Raw genomic sequence first — 17,525 nt, 5'->3', positions numbered from 1 at the left:
TGGCGATAAAATATTATTCTGACTTTTAAATGCATGTAACAACTTAAATAAAGAATAGGTAACTATTCTATAAGAAACCGTGGTTGAGTATGATCTAAACCGTATTTAGATTGTTGATATTATAATAGATACATACATGTCATACATAAGCTCACGCCTATTTCCCACCGGGGTGAGCAGAGACAATTAAATTCCATTTGCTTCGATCGTGACACACTTCTCTTGCTTCCTCCTTATCTATCAATCGTTTCATACATACACACCGACTCAGAGTAGATCGTACTGAACCTTTTCTAAGGACATCTCCAATTTGGCAATGTACGTCCTTCTAGTTCTTCCTCGCTATGGTAATCCTATGTTACAAAGATAAAACAAAGAATTCTTACTTGAAATCCGTCATAAGTCCACGATGCCCACTTCATAGTGCAGAGCTGGACATCGAAGGGGAACTGCTCTACGTTGATGTCGCATACAGACACGTAGATCCCATGGCTTAACCATGTCACTTCGCCTGTACTCTTCACTATCACGTTCGTATTGATCACTGCTGACCTGTAGTTTGGGTCCGCACTGTAGAATGAACAAACAAAAATCAGAAAATGACAACAAATATCTAATAGCAATATTGCTTTTAGGTGAATTATTGTTTTAATGTGAAAAAGTTACCGACTCTCCATGTAAAATCAAAAATCGCAGGCTTAGCCTACGAGCCGAAGTTGAGTTTTTGGTTACCACTAAATACTTAAAATTATTTCTTTTTAAGTAAGTATCGGATTTTCTACAAATACGCTATATACGTGTGTGCGTAATTCCGCCATTCAATATTCAATACGAAATAATATAAACTTAGTTTATATAGCAAATGTAAATTGTTACTGGCAATAAATTTATTTTATTCTTATTCTTATTCTTATTCTAAATAATATAGCATTGAAGATTATCGTTTTACCTAAATGGATACAAGAGACGTCCTTAGGGACCCATAGCCAAAGACGAATGCACCAAACATTGTCCCAAGAGAGACGTTATAGAATATAAGATGAGATAAAAATTTTTGGTTAGTGATCCTCAGTTCAATTCACTTCAATAGAAAAATATATAATTTTCATCTAAACTTTTATCTACCGCAGATGGATCATGATTATAATTATGTTTAATATAAGCGTAATACGTAGAATATTATTATTGTTGTGCAGGTTTGATTACATCTTATATATCAATGTTCTGGAAACTTTGAGCTGTCAAATCCCACCGGCGAAGTAGTGGAGCAGGTGTGAAATAAAGAAATGTATTGAACGTGTATGAATTGCTAATGTATGTATTTGAATTGCATGTTGAAGGATTAAAGAACGAGATAAAAGTAGGGAAAAAAGGGCAAAATAATTTTCCGTTGGGACTGGAGAGAGATATTTGATTCTAACTATTCTAACGATTTGACTTTCAAATGCGAAGGAGTTGTTTTGTAATACTCCTTAAATCTTTTTGGTGTATTTATGTAATCTATAACTATAGTTTGTGTAGTAACAACAACCAAATGCGTTTATACTTACTTATTATTACATTTCACGTCTGATGAAAACATAGAAGGAATACTGGTAAAAATTCCGATTCCAATCATGGTATTTAAGTTATAGATTAACTTACTCTGTATATTTTTCATCCTAATGAATGCCACAATAACTTCCATTATAGTTAGACGCGTAGCTAAGTAGGTTCCTACGCCATGCAATGTTATTGAATCATAATGATGCACGGAAAATTATAAGTTTTGTGGTTTTGACAGATGAAACCTTATCGCTTAGTAAGTTTTGACAACCGCCATGATAACTATTCTAGCTCAGTGTCAATAGTTTGAAACTTAGTGACGCCAACCAAGTATAATAATAATGAATTAATGTAGGTATCTTGTAGGTTACATAACAAACTAAGCAATAGAGAAAAGATGTTTTTTTAAAACGCTCATTTCGACAAAACGATTAGGTATGTAAAATTTTTGAAGTTACTTTGACATATACACTTGATCGTCGTGAAAGGCACATCGCATTTCTTTATAGCAATTAATCTGAAAATACAATGACTATGTTACTCAGATTTTATCATTGCAGATTATTATTCCGATTTTATTTGGAATTCACAATTTGTCCTTTATGTTCGTGCAACATACGTAAGTCGACTCATATCCATACATTGTTTCAGGCAATTGTATCTGTTTTGTCAACAATTTCCATCAGCTTAAAGTTAAAGCCGACTATAAAATTGTGTTCGCTATTGTAGTTTAATACAGTTTTGTTTGAAATATGGTGTTTAATTCGGTGAATATGAAATTATGAATAAGCAAAATTTTAAGAAGGTTGAGTTACCTTTTTGCTTTTAAGTGATCAATGCGACTGAGTACCTACTTTTTACGAATGAAGTTAGGATAGATATTGTTATATAGTTTACGGTAATGTTGAAATATAACAGAAAATATACATACTTAAACTCACGCCTATTTCCCACCACAGCAAAATAAATCAAAATGAAGCGAAATTAATTAAATAGATAGGTACCTCAATACCATTATTTTTCACCTGACTGTTGGGATGGTTACATTGGTGCTTTTCCCGCGAATGTCTTCAAATGCCGTTTGTGTCAGCATTTTTATTGTATAGAAACAATTTTTCTAAATGATAATAATTACTTATTAAATAAATAAATGATAATAAAGAGATACGCCTGCGAAATTATACTAATCTTGAATCATACCATTATAAATACATACCGGAACAAACGGTATAGTCATGATGACATGACATGACTGATGTAGATACAATCGACTTCTCCAACCAATTAAAATTCTTTACATTATGAGTTGCCACTTCTATGAGTTTTAATTGAAAGAAAATACACTAAAGCATCAGTTATTTTCGCGCTTTATGCGCTCAGTCGCGACTTTCAATTGTTTTCCATTTATAACCGTTTAAAAGTAAAAACACAGAATGTCTAACGGCCAGTAACAAGAAGAGAAGTAAAGAGATTGCAATACTTGTTTACAATTTATGAAAATATTTTTTTTTGCTTTTACTTGAATAAAACGTTGGTAACTGAAAGTGAATAAGTACGTATTTAAATATAGTTTGTTTCTCCGTACAAACTTGAAAATTGGAGTTTCATTGTGAGCTTTTCTTGAAGCTATTTGAATCTTACGTTCCAAATGGCGGTAATGCAAAAGTTTTTCTGCTTTAGTATGACTTATTCAAGAAGAGTGTTGTTTATTATCAATATTATGATTTCCTCAATTAAATGTCAGTTAATATAAAATAATGACCTCCGTGGTCTAGCGGATGAGCATTGGGCTCACGATCCGGAGATCCTGGGTTCGATTTCCGGTGGGGACATATTACAAAAAATACTTTGTGATCCCTAGTTTGGTTAGGACATTACAGGCTGGTCACCTGATTGTCCGAAAGTAAAATGATCCGTGCTTCAGAACACACGTTAAGCCACTGCGTTGGTCACGGTTACTACTTACTGATGTAAGTAAGTAGTCGTTACATGAGCCATGTCAGGGGCTTTTGGCGGCTCAATATTAACCCTGACACCTGACATAGAAGAGAAGAAGAATATAAAATACGCTTATAGCGAAAGAAGAAATACGATTATAGAAAGAAGTAGGTAAACTAACTGTAGTATCTGTGTCAGTGTAACAATATTGTGTATGTTAGGTAAAGTAATTAAAAAGTATAAACACAGTTTAGAAGCAAAGGCTGTTGCGAACATAATTTATTCTTTGGAATTTGATTTGCCAACAACGTAGTGAAAGATTCACCAATCTATGTAGATAGATAGAATACTACTTATATAGATAATCCCTTCCTCTCCCTTCGGCCTCAACGAACTATAGACAGAACACCTTTAGCGAACGAGAAATAAATTCAATAAACTTTGTAATGAAGTTGATCTTCATTTGTTTAACACCAGTTTTGCAGCGGCGAGGAGATTACTCGGACAAAAGTTTTTTGATACCTAATTTTCTTTTTATTTTCTCCCTTCTATTTTTAATTTGCCTGTGCACAACTTACTGATATCATATTAAATAAGTAGCATGGTTATCAGTGGAACTCATTTTAAACTGTTATGTTTCTTGTCTACTTTCTGTATTTTGTAAATGTTTATTTTCCATAAATAAATAAAATAAGAATCTGTAAGTGCATATTACTTACTTGTTATAAAGTATGATATCTGGTCTCCAAACTCTTTCGTAAGGTATTCTGATGACGCTGATGCCGTCAAAGTCGCTCGCGTTCCAACGGAGGTGGTAATCCATCCAGATTTGTGTGATCCAGCAGTTGGTCGTTAACAGCTGATCTTTCTCCTCCTGTGGAAAAAACCCGCATTTAATTAGCTTGTCTACTTCAATCACTATACATAGAATAAGGAATCATATTACGTATAGAACGGCAATTCTCCGCTCTCCACCAACGGCTGAGCTAGGTTTACGTCACCCCCCTCGATCTTACTTTAGTCTTCAAGCGTATGGGCGTCTGACGTCGACGTTCAACGTGTAGTGTCTGTGTAAAACGAGGTGTTTTGTAATGAAGTGTTAGGGGTGTGATGTCGCTAAAGTTATTTGTCCACCTTTGTCACGTAATGAGCGGAAGGCAAGAGGGAAACCAGTGCACTATTTTTCCCTAAAATTTAGCATGAAGAATGCTACACCGACAAGAGCGTGACTCTTAAGTTAGTGATGATGATGATTGATGATACGTCACGTAATATCACTTTCAAGTTCTTATTGTTGCTAACCAAGTTTTAAATCTTGCATGCCATATTGCCGTACATAACATATGCTTACGGCTACAGGTATTCCAATTGGGGTAGACAGAGATACATCCATCGTAAGATGAACTAAGTACCCACGCCTCACCGAGCTTATTGTTGGGCCAACGTGATAGATGGTAAGCCGTATCGTCGTCTATGATGGTCGAGCCAACTGTATCAGTGAAAACTGCGCGTAAGATATATTACCTTATTGGTGCAAGTCCAGTACCGGGGTTCGAATCTATTATTTACATAGTTCGAATATATTTGTCTTAAATTTTGCACCAGATGAGAGCGCACAGCAACAGATTACACCTCATTTGTTTGGCCAAGTAAAGAATACCATTCGAGGATTATAATAGTCCCAACGAAAAATAAAAATAATAACAAAAAAAAACGGACTTCAAACGCAAAACTAAAAAAAATAATTATGAACATTTTTGAAAATTCCCCTCAATTTCTCTGGTCTGCCATCATCAGACCCTGACTTGCTTGACATGGGACCACCTTGGATATATCTCCTTTCGAACAAAAAAATAATTATCAAAATCGGTTTATATACGACGAAGTTATGCCCGAACAAACAAAAAAAAATACGGTCGAATTGAGAACCTCCTTCTTTTTTGAAGTCGGTAAAAATATGCGTTATGTTATTTGTTTGCTCCCAGTCCAATGTCAAATAGTCAATACCGACTTTCATACGTATGTTTTTCTTTAGAAGATTTTCATTATCATTCAAATAATGATTGAATAGTCATACCGTAGTAGTCATGGCAGGTCATGAAGTGAAAGTATCACAAACATAACCATAATTATAAACATATCCAGTGTTATTTCAAAACGAAGACTAAAAGATTAAGGTTTAAAATAATAGTCCGCGTCACGAAACAAGTTCCGCGGCTGCGGCGCTTCTGTCGCAGACTCTGCATAGAATTATTCAAATTCAAAATATTTATTTCGGAAACTAGTTCATATTTATATAAATTTAATATATTATTATTTATTTTTTTATTATTAAGTATTTTTTATTCCTTTATTTAATTTTTTTGTCCATATTTTTATTATTATGACTTGTCGATTCGTTCTATTAAAATCGGTCGACTTCGTGCGATTATTATTTAAAACTTAGTTTATATTTAGACTTGGTTTTGTAATAACACTGATCATATCGTAACGTAATTGACCAATTATGTTATCAAGTGCCCAATATTAAGGCAGATCGATGGGAGCAACGTATTTATCGATTTGCTAGGGCAAGTCACTGTAGGCAGTGACTGTAGGCAGTCACTTGGCCACACCTAGATACGACTGAGCCATAAGATTAATTCTTCTTCTTCTATCGTGTGGATTGAGAGGTACATTACCAACCTCATCAACCCTGGTGTCAGGGTTATTATTGAGCCGCCAAAGGCCCCTGACATGGCTCATGTAACGACTACTTACTTACATCATTAAGTAGTAACCGGGACCAACGGCTTAACGTGCCTTCCGAAGCACGGATCATCTTACTTTTTGAACAATCAGGTGAATCAGGTGATCAGCCTGTAATGTCCTAACCAAACTAGGATCACAAAGTGATTTTTGTGATATGTCCCCACCGGGATTCGAACCCGGAACCTCCGGATCGTGAGCCCAACGCTCAACCACTGGACAACGGAGGTCGTCGATTAGTAGAAGATTAATTTAAAAATATCTTCTCGGACTAAACAATTTTACGTGTTTTTTATATAATTAGGGTTTCGTAGTCAACTTAGAAATCTTTGAATCTACGACAAGGCCGTCTGTCTGATGGACTTTATATTATTTTTTGTAAATTATAGTTTTGTTGGGGAGTCAGGGGAATCGATGACTACGTCTTCGTTGAAGTTTTTATTCGTTTTTACATTTCGTGTTTCAGTCTCGCCGTCTCTAAAGAAAGGTAGCCCATGATTCACAATGGCTACGGAATTCTATTGTGGTTTTGTTCAACACGCTTTTGACCGGTTTCATGTTTTAATAATAGTAATCGTGTGGCCAAGTATGATCTCGTGTGTGCGCGAGTTCTTTGACAAGTAAGTAGTTTGGCTTGGAAGAGAGCGAACTACTGTTTAGTTAATCGTGTTTAAGTGTTGTATAATATCAAAGCATAAAATATAGAATATATTTTATAGAAACTCGGTAAAGCGTGGGTCATACCTATACATCTATTTATTGAACTGACGCTACGCTGGACTCACGCACAATATAAACACAATCGCATATAAGTCTGTGTCTAGTTGGTGCTCAATCTCGATAAGTAATCGAGCGAATACTCAACCGCACGACATTCTCAAAATTATTACGCGCACATTTAAAAATTGGGACAACATGAGAGTTTTGATGTCGTTTACTTTTGTATTCTTTCTATTTCTATTAACCTACGTAAACCCGCAGCATAGGCAAAAATCTAAAAAACCTTCGAAAATAGTCATAGTAGATGATAAGACACCCGAAGATCAAGCGCATGAATTGGAATGGGCAGAGTTGGATAACCGAACGCTTCCTGAGTGGTTTGACCGAGTGAAGATTGGCATATTCGTCCATTGGGGCATATACAGTGTGCCCGCAACACACAATGAATGGTTCCTGTACTTTTGGAAAACTTGTAAGTTTATTTACCTAGTTTTTTTTAATTAAGCATATATGGGTGTTGGTTTTCATTTTTAGTTTTAAAATAATATTTAAAATCTATATAAAAGTCAATGTTAATACCCGGAATAAAAATAAACTTGCTTTACAAGTCAGTCGATTACATAAGATTAATAAATCTTTTAAGGGGCAATGTATACGTTTTTACAATAAGATTCCCATTGACATTCAGAATTTGCCTTTCAACTGTTTTAAAACAGTAGTTAAACAAAAATTTTACAAAAAAGGTTATTATAAAGTTAGTGATTATTTAGAAGATATGAATGCATGAGATTAACTGTCTGAGAACTAATATTAGGCAGCTAAATTACTCAAATGTATAACAATATTTCATATATTTTTTTTTAAGAACGTCTAGGGCCCTGTGCCGAGGTTTTTCTTGCAGCTTCTTTTCCCCGGCTACACAAGTTGTGAGAAGCTGCAGTAGTTTTAGGCGGATGAGACGTTCGTTATGTAAAAAATTGACGATTCAAAGTGTAACTATGTTACCTACTGAATAAAGATATTTTTGAATTTGAATTTTTTAGTCAAAATAATGTCTTATTTTTAGAGTTGTTATACTAGTCAAAATACTCCGTCTTACTTTTAGAGCTGTCAAACTATAACAGTCAATGCTAGTCAAAATAATCTCACTTACTTTTAGAGCTGCCTCTACTATCCAGTCTCCTCTTTAATTACATCTACCTTACAGAGTGTTGCCTAGATTAAGATTTTTTTCGCGTTTATGTTGTAGCTCTATATATTGCGCTTCAACAACATGTGATTTTATTTTCCAGCATATCCTGAAGAAGTGAATTACATGAAGAAATATTTTCGCCCTAATTTCACATACGAGGATTTTGCACCGTACTTTACTGCGGAATACTTTGATGCAGACGAATGGGCAAGATTTTTTGTCAAATCTGGTGCAAAGTATGACTTATACATTTAATCAAAAATAATGTCTTTGTGTGGGGTGACTGCTCTAGCGGAATATACAACTATATGTTTATATCAATCGCGTATGAAACTAATTGCTTAAAAGGAATATTAAGGTATCATTGTCTAAATCAGTAATCAGTTCCCGGGAATGTTTCCAAAGTGGTAGAACGTAGATCATAAGTAGTTTTTTCTTTTTTGTTTCAACAGATTTTATTGTTTTTATGTATACAGTTTGCACCACTATGAGGGTGACATTTTCTTTTAGAAAAAACCCTTTTCAAAATAAAGAAAAAAAAATGTTTCCAAAGTGAGGTGTATGTTCCTATTGTAAAAACTCTTTAACAGTAAGGACACTAGCTGCTTTTTTCAAATTGTTTTTTCTGATCCTATTCACGTAAAGGTTAGGTTTACGCGCTTTTGCGTCTTTAATAATAAAAAAATAATAATAATAATAAAAAGTTTATTTAGCTAAACCCTACGCCACACATATACTTTTAAACAACAAAGTGGGAATATTCACGGCGAATACTAAATTGGCGAGCGATCACGAAATCACATTCCCGACCCCAGAAATCTTTTATAGGCGTTTTGTTTGTAGCTATTTTCAATTTCTGGCAAAATTGTGATCATTTCGTATAATTCATTTTCCATTACGTACACCTGTTTACAAAGTTTCTGGGTAAACGATGTTATTACCGACGCCTTATAATCCCGTCGGTAGATAGAAGTAGGTAGATAAAACATTAGATATAGTCTAAGTAAGCTGGCTTTATAGACGGCGATACAGTTTACCACCTATCACGGTGAGACGTGGGTAATTAGTTCATCATGTGATGGCTACATCTGAATACCCAATCGGAAATACAATTGTGAGCGTATGTTTTTTTTTGTGAGCTTTTGCTTTTACAGGCGAAAGTTTAAGACTGAAATTAGATTACACTTTAGCTTTAATAATTTTGATTGAAGAACTCTAAAAAATATGTTAAACACACGCACCTGTGTATGTGACCTCTGAAGCCATACGATCTAAAGTAAGACTGAGGGGGTGAGGTAAACCTAGCTCAGCCCGTGGGGGAGGGGAGAGTTGCCGTTGCATACGTAGTATTATTCCTTATTCTATGTTAAAACTGAGGCTACTTTAACGCATATTACAGGTACGTTGTTCTTACAAGTAAGCATCACGACGGATTCACCCTGTTCCCATCAAAACAGTCACGTGGATGGAATTCAGTTAGGTTGGGGCCCCACCGAGACATTGTTGGGGAGCTTGGTGCTGCAGTGAAGCTACAAGGCCTGAAGTATGGTATATACTACTCATTATTGGAGTGGTACCACCAGGATTACTTAGAAGACAAAGAGGCAAAATTCAAAAAGTATACTTATCGTGATACAAAGGTTTGGCCTGAAATTAAACAGTTAGTAAACAAATACGAACCCGCTATCTTATGGTTTGATGGCGGATGGGAAACGTCAGACGTGTACTGGAATGCAACCGGACTACTAAAATGGCTTTATAACGAGAGTCCTGTCAAAGATTACGTGGTGGTTAACGATAGATTGGGTAATAATGCACAATATCTTCATGGAGATTTTTATAATGGTCCGGACAGGCATGACCCGCGTAAGTAACCAACCATTGCTAAGTACAACTGCGTATTTTTGCCACCATTTTCAGACAAACCTTACTAGGACAACATAATGACGTCATTACGGTCGCGCCATGGTCGCCTAGTGAAACAGAGCCCTTAAAAATCTTCCTAATAGTTACGAATTAGTCTACCTTTTTGATACGGCCTCCATGGTCCAGTGATTGAGCGTTGGGCTCACGATCCGAAGGTCCCGGTTTCGAATCCCAGTGGGGACATATCACGAAAATCACTTTGTGATCCCTAGTTTGGTTAGGACATTACAGGCTGATCACCTGATTGTCCGAAAGTAAGACAATCCGTACTTCGTGAGGCACGTTTAGCCGTTGATCCCGGTTACTAATTACTGATGTAAGTACGTAGGCGTTACATGAGTTATGTCAGGGGCCTTTGGCGGTTCAATAGTAACCCTGACACCACCTGGGTTGATTAGGTTGGTAATCCAGTTCACAACCCACACGATAGAAGAAAACCTTTTTGATAATTGGATCGATTGGCAAATCCCCTTATCATGGAATGAATACAAAACTGAAATTATTATTATCACAACTTTGTTTTAAATTATCACGAAATTAATAATTTACATCGATTTTTTTCACGCCGCAATAATGCTTTGAGGTGTAGTATTGTTATTCTATGCATTGTGTTAGAAATGGTCTGATTCTGGTGGACAAAATGTGATTCTATAATATATTATTAAAGTAGCTTTCCTTCCCGCACGGAACAAAATTTAATTTTCTTACCGTAAGACCTTTTTAAAAAATATACTTATTAGAAAACTTTAAGGTAAAATCGTTCACAAATTATGATGAGCGTAACCGAGGGATATAATGATTCATTCAATATATTCATGTTTATAATTTAATTAGATTCGAAAGCTCTAACAGTAAAATATAGACTATATCACTAGAGCTAATTTTAGAACTGTGAATAAAGTTTGAATCCGCCAGAACAGGCAATATTAACATAAATTGTGGTGTCGATTAAGTCTCGAGTACTTTTCAATAATCGTATTAAAATTTGCAATTGACATAACTTCAAAATTACGAATATGTTTGATTTTGACAGAAATTTTACAAAAACACAAGTGGGAGAATGCTTTTACTCTTGACCTGACATCTTGGGGCTACAGGAGTCAAATGAAGGAGAAGGATGTAATGACAGTACAGAATATGTTACACTTACTGATCAGAACTGTCAGCTGTGGAGGTGAGAACTTTACAAAATAAGACAACTTGCAGCCACTGTCTACTAGCGTTGCCTGATAATCGACTGTAAATCTATTATCGTAATATAATCGATTATAATTGATTTAATTGACCGTATTGCAATTGTTTTACAACCGATAGTATCGATTATATCTAACAATTATTAAGATTATAATCGATATAATTGTAGAGTTTAAAATATCTATAGCATGGATAAATCCATGCTAGGCTGATCGATAGGCATGTCGATATTTGGATTATTTAGGGGTAAATAATTGAATAATCGATTATTAGGCAACACTATGATGGACACAAGTATTATGGTAACAAGGTCAGCTTATCGCCGATAACATTAGTCCATGATGTGAGAAATTACAAAATCCCCTTAGTGGATTTTACAACATTAAACTAAAATGTTGACTGTTCCTCTATCGTTTCATTGGTATATGAGCAATCCAGTATCCCCACACGTTATATATTATGTTAATAATAAAATTCTAAAATTAACTATTACTTATAGACGGCGATACGGCTTACCACCTATCACTTTGGTTTGTTTAATAGAAAGCTCGGTGAGTTATAGGTACGTAGTTCATCTTGTGATGGATGTGTGATGCTCTGTCGCGGAGCCACCACCTCCAATTCAGTTGAAAACGATATAGATTACTGTACGTACCATGTACATAGTGTACGTGAAAAGATTTTATGTGTACGTGCTATAATTAGAAAGAAAACAACAAATTAAAGTGGCTTCGCTGGAGAGCATACTCCCCAGCGGAGCCACTCAGTTTGCATACTTCGAGATGTTTTCTTCCTGTAAATTGTAGTATAGTTTGATGTACGTACTACGTACATAGTGTACGTGAAAAGATTTTATGTGTACGTGCTATAATTAGAAAGAAAACAACAAATTAAAGTGGCTTCGCTGGAGAGCATACTCCCCAGCGGAGCCACTCAGTTTGCATACTTCGAGATGTTTTCTTCCTGTAAATTGTAGTATAGTTTGATGTACGTACTACGTACATAGTGTACGTGAAAAGATTTTATGTGTACGTGCTATAATTAGAAAGAAAACAACAAATTAAAGTGTATATGACGGCATGAACAAAACGTGAAGCGCTGAAGATTTTAAGAAACAATCTCCTTGCGAGAACTTTTTATCTATGCACAAACTACTAAGAGAACCTATTTCAGACGAACGTCTCTCATACAAAACAAAGAGCCTCAGAATTTAGAGTATGACACTTGATTTGACATATAAAATTATATTGCCACACGCAAAAATAATTGTGGGGTTGCCATAGTAATGATATGGCACGGCGTGGCAGTAGTGATAGCTTGAAATTATTTAGATTACTTTAAATTTTGATGACAAGGTTTGGTGACGGATCGGTACGGCCCTGACAATTTATGTCAAATCTGTCATAGATACACGGCCGGAAATGTTCATACAAAAAAATTGTACCATAGCGCAAATGTACCGAGTTTAGAAAATGACAGCTACTTCACCCCTCTCCTACTTCATTTCACCCCTCTGCGATCTTCCGCCATCTTGGGACAATCTTAGGTTAGGATATAAACATAGACACAAGGGCAAGCGCTGCCCGCCCGGCGTCCTAACCGAACAAAATTCAAAATCAATCATTGTTTCATTGTAGTTTTATAAATGTAAGTGATCGAGTGAAATTTGCATTGAATAAATTCCGTAGTTAGCCTCTCAACTAGAAAACTGTGATATCCATACAGTATGAGTGTAAGATAATTATTATTTATTTAATTTTAAGATAACATAGATCCAGATAAGTAAGCGAAAAGACGAAAAGACGCTATATTTCACCAGTTTCCTAAAAGTGAGCTAGGAAGAACTCTAGAAGTGCAGAAGTTACAGTGTTTGGCTTAGGACTACTGGGAACAATTGTGTTTTCCATGCGGATTGCACAAAGACATTTTTATTAAAAACTTTCCGGGTCTCTCAAGATTAGCAGTGTTATTATAAACAAAATATTAAAGGGTACAGATGTCTCTAGATTAGAGAGTTTAGAGGAAAGTTTGCCATTAATGCAAAAAGGCATATTTAAAATAATAATAATAAAGCTCTATTTCAGAAAAAAAATCCATAAAATATAAAACAAAATTAAAAAATAAAATGTTATACAAGTAAACTGCAGTCTTTTTTTTATAAACCTTGTCATCAAAATTTAAAGTACTTAATCTAAATAATTTAAAGCTATCACTACTGCCACGCCGTGCCATAAATCATTACTATGGCAACCCCACAATTATTTTTGCGTGTGGCAATATAATTTTATATGTCAAATCAAGTGTCATACTCTAAATTCTGAGGCTCTTTGTTTTGTATGAGAGACGTTCGTCTGAAATAGGTTCTCTTAGTAGTTTGTGCATAGATAAAAAGTTCTCGCAAGGAGATTGTTTCTTAAAATCTTCAGCGCTTCACGTTTTGTTCATGCCGTCATATACACTTTAATTTGTTGTTTTCTTTCTAATTATAGCACGTACACATAAAATCTTTTCACGTACACTATGTACGTAGTACGTACATCAAACTATACTACAATTTACAGGAAGAAAACATCTCGAAGTATGCAAACTGAGTGGCTCCGCTGGGGAGTATGCTCTCCAGCGAAGCCACTTTAATTTGTTGTTTTCTTTCTAATTATAGCACGTACACATAAAATCTTTTCACGTACACTATGTACGTAGTACGTACATCAAACTATACTACAATTTACAGGAAGAAAACATCTCGAAGTATGCAAACTGAGTGGCTCCGCTGGGGAGTATGCTCTCCAGCGAAGCCACTTTAATTTGTTGTTTTCTTTCTAATTATAGCACGTACACATAAAATCTTTTCACGTACACTATGTACATGGTACGTACAGTAATCTGTATCGTTTTCAACTGAATTGGAGGTGGTGGCTCCGCGACAGAGCATCACACGATGTATCTCTGACTCCCCAATTGGGATACAGCTGTGAGCTTATGTTGTGTTAAAATTAGCCACTTAACTAATTTTCTCAGGTAATTTCCTCGTAAACATCGGGCCATCGAGGGAAGGAATCATTGTAAAAATATTTCAAGATAGACTGCTTGCGTTAGGAGAATGGCTCCAAATCAATGGAGAAGCCATCTACTACTCCTCACCTTGGCGATATCAACGTGACACTAGAAATAAACACGTTTGGTATACATGTAACAAAGTTCCATACAATGCCTTAGACCCAACAGCAACACCTTTAGCACCAGACACTATTAAGGCGATCTATGCGATGTTTACGCCCTATCCCACGAATCACAAATTAACAATAAAAGACATTAGTCCTCTGCTAAAAAGCGCAGAATATCAAGTTATGATGCTGGGCGAAACTAATATTTTGAATGTAGGTAACTCTCATTATTAAATATTTGATTATTCAGTAGACATCGCTTTTTTAATGTTTAAATGTATTAATATTTTGCAGTGGACGGTTATCCATGATAACGCCATCATAAGGCTCCCAGAAAAAACTAAGTCACAGAATGCATGGGCATTGAAATTCTTCAAAACACATGAAGTAGAAGTGAATGTCACCAGCGCTACCCATTTACCAGGAAAAATAGAGTGATGTGGAGTAAGTTGTAGTCACGTCAAAGACACGACTATGAGAGGACCTGAGATGTTGGACTTATTTGAGAATTTAAAATATATGGTTATCGTTTACCATAAAGTCGCCTTTTACATGTATATTTAATTTTTATTCCTATGTTGTACGTAAATTCTGTGCTATAAAGAATTGTGTATTGTACTGGTGATCGTCAGAATGGTCGGTTACTATTGTATACCTAAAAGTACCTCCTAAACACTGAATAAATCATCTGAAAAAGATGTATCAGGCCTGATGACGTATACCATGATTTGGTTTAGGTACTTTGTCACCTGTTGAACCAAATACTAAAAGTGAAAGTCAATAACTACAAAATCCATATCCATACCCGAACACGAGATCAGCGCCTGATTTCTTCAGATAAATCCGACGCCTCTCAAGTAGACATGCTTAGAAAACTATGCTCTAAACCACTTTAACACATCACCTCATTTGGTGTTGTCATATGAAGGGTTTCTGTAAGTATTTCATTTCTGTCTACGAAGACTAAAGGTCGCTCTATTACGCGTGAAATTTCTATTTCAGAGTTTATTACCTACTTACAAACGTAAATATGTTGTTTATGCACCTATTAGTAGTCTTGATTGTCGTTGGTTGATTGTCTTATAGACAATCCCATAATAAAATAAATGTTATAATAAAAAAAATACGTAATCCTGTTTTGATACGGTCATTAATTTATAACCTGCTTTAAATGGTGTCATGTCATGTGTTTTTTTTTTCAAATTGCCCCCAATCCCTTCAAAAAGGGGGTAAAATTTTATCGAATTGTCGTCACGAACGTCGTGTTACCGTGTTCACGTACCCGTTGCTGTATCAAAAAGAAATATAAAAACCGTGTATTGTGCTATCAAATCATAATAAACATAAACTTACCAAGTTCATAATCACCCTTAATTGTGGACACAGTGTTCAGTGCAGTGTATACACCAGAAAAACCACAATAAATATTCACTATCAATAACATTTATTTATTCACGGTCGTAATCATAAACTTAATACAAAAAGTACCGAGTTATGCCACCCCTAGCCCGAAGAACGGTGACAGTGCATGCTGCCTAGAACAGCATGTCAGCACATTCTGTAGACAGACCACCGCGGTGGCCTGACTCCCACGCTTTCCTCTTAGATTTAGCTAGAACTTTAAGTTAGCATTAAAATCATTCATGTAGCGCATCCGACTCTGTGCACATGTCTCGCCGTACTTTAAGTTTTATTTTAATATACATTTAACTAATTCAAATTCATTAGTTTCTTTTTAAAAATAGTGTCCCGCGCTCCCGAAACTTGACTGGCGCAGCCGGTAGGATCCGTGTCGTTACCGTGCGTGTGCTGCTTATAGGGCTCGAACTCGCCCTACGTGCGGTTTTTGGACTCAATATCGTCGTGTGTAAAAACTGTACCAGTGCAGTAAAGCGTCGGACCGGATCCTGCGAACCAAATAAATTTTGTCACACTTACGGGACACACTGAGTGTTCTAAGGCGACAGGACACTAAGGACATGGAAGCAGCCGGGGGTTGGTGAGTACGACTTTTCGCCTTCCTTCGCTTATCTTTGTTCCAATATTAATCTGAGATCGGACTTCTCTCAGTGATACGTACTCTGATTTTTTTACTAAAAATATAGAACTCAAAATCGTTCTTATTTTATATTTAAATAGTTACATTAATTACATTAAGATTATAGATAAGGTGTGTGCATGCTAGATTTAAGATTTTGTGTGATATAATTGATTTGATTGTGTTTTAAAATGGCGGAGGTCAATTTGATTCCGAGTGAATTTTCAAAAATTATACCCCTATTTAACGGAGACAAAAGACACCTGAATTTATTTATTCGTAAGTGCGAATATGTTATTGAAAAATTTAGAGGGAGCGATGCTCAGAATGCTTATATTATGCATACCATTACCAGCCGTCTTACTGATAATGCAGCGGCCCTTATCAGTGAGCGAGAGGACATCCGTACATGGGATGAATTCAAAACGCTATTGATTCAGCATTTCGGTGATCCTAGAACCGAAGAGAGTATAGCTATGCAATTAGAAGGTTTAAAAATCAAACCAAACCAATCCTATCATGAATTTTGTAACCATGTTCAATCGATTAGAGCAAACCTTATAGCTAAAGTTAATATAATAGATGACGAGAATATGCGGCAAAGCAAAATCACGATTTACAACAGATTAGCTTTAAATGTTTTTCTATTTAACTTGCCCGAGGAGATGCTACGCATTGTCCGATTAAAATCACCTGAAACATTAGAGGACGCCCTAAGTGTAGTGCTCGAGGAAGTGGATTTCCACGAACAATATCAGCGTAAAAATAAAACGAATAAGCCTCAAGTACCAGCAGTGCCCTTTAAATTTCCTTCTAATATATCTCATCCAAATATCCCTCAAAACCAAGGATTTGCTAAATACATAGGAAACATTCCTAACAATACTCAAACCAATTTTAAGTTTGGTATACCTGTTAACCGACAGTTCGGACCCCCTCAACAAAGTAACCAGCAGTTTGGCTATCGACCAAACTTACAAAATCAATATCAGCAGTTTGGTTACCGACCAAACCTACAGCAAAACAACCAACAATTTGGTTATCGCCCTATCCAACCCAC

At 35.7% G+C, this 17,525-nt stretch overlaps 2 protein-coding genes across 2 annotated transcripts in view; one reads left to right on the top strand and one right to left on the bottom strand.

Annotated features, from left to right (window-relative positions):
- Positions 1-17,525, bottom strand: part of LOC126375568 (neuronal acetylcholine receptor subunit alpha-10-like) — a 74,593-nt gene that overhangs the window by 33,071 nt on the left and 23,997 nt on the right. The window contains exons 2-3 of the mRNA XM_050022561.1: positions 4,203-4,357; positions 387-570 (exon numbers count right to left, since the gene is read on the bottom strand). Coding sequence (XP_049878518.1) covers positions 387-570; positions 4,203-4,357 — 339 coding nt within the window. The remainder of the gene's footprint in view (positions 1-386; positions 571-4,202; positions 4,358-17,525) is intronic.
- On the top strand, positions 7,097-14,878 carry LOC126373307 (tissue alpha-L-fucosidase-like). The gene is made up of 6 exons (XM_050019416.1): positions 7,097-7,423; positions 8,244-8,379; positions 9,543-10,009; positions 11,103-11,243; positions 14,282-14,640; positions 14,722-14,878. The coding sequence occupies exons 1-6, from the start codon at positions 7,147-7,149 to the stop codon at positions 14,863-14,865; spliced, it is 1,524 nt and encodes a 507-aa protein (XP_049875373.1). The 5' UTR covers positions 7,097-7,146; the 3' UTR covers positions 14,866-14,878.

The sequence above is a fragment of the Pectinophora gossypiella genome, chromosome 2 (genome assembly GCF_024362695.1).
Source record: "Pectinophora gossypiella chromosome 2, ilPecGoss1.1, whole genome shotgun sequence".
Classification (NCBI taxonomy): Eukaryota; Metazoa; Arthropoda; class Insecta; order Lepidoptera; family Gelechiidae; genus Pectinophora; species Pectinophora gossypiella.
Note: the sequence above shows the minus strand (reverse complement) of the source record. Positions and strands in the feature narration are given on the sequence as shown.

Bases quoted from the DNA above. Each gene is read 5' to 3' on its own strand.
- LOC126373307 (XM_050019416.1), top strand. From the start codon at position 7,147: ATGAGAGTTTTGATGTCGTTTACTTTTGTATTCTTTCTATTTCTATTA. The intron at 10,010-11,102 runs GTAAGTAACCAA...TGATTTTGACAG, and splicing joins TCCGGACAGGCATGACCCGC to AAATTTTACAAAAACACAAG. The intron at 11,244-14,281 runs GTGAGAACTTTA...TAATTTTCTCAG, and splicing joins CAGAACTGTCAGCTGTGGAG to GTAATTTCCTCGTAAACATC.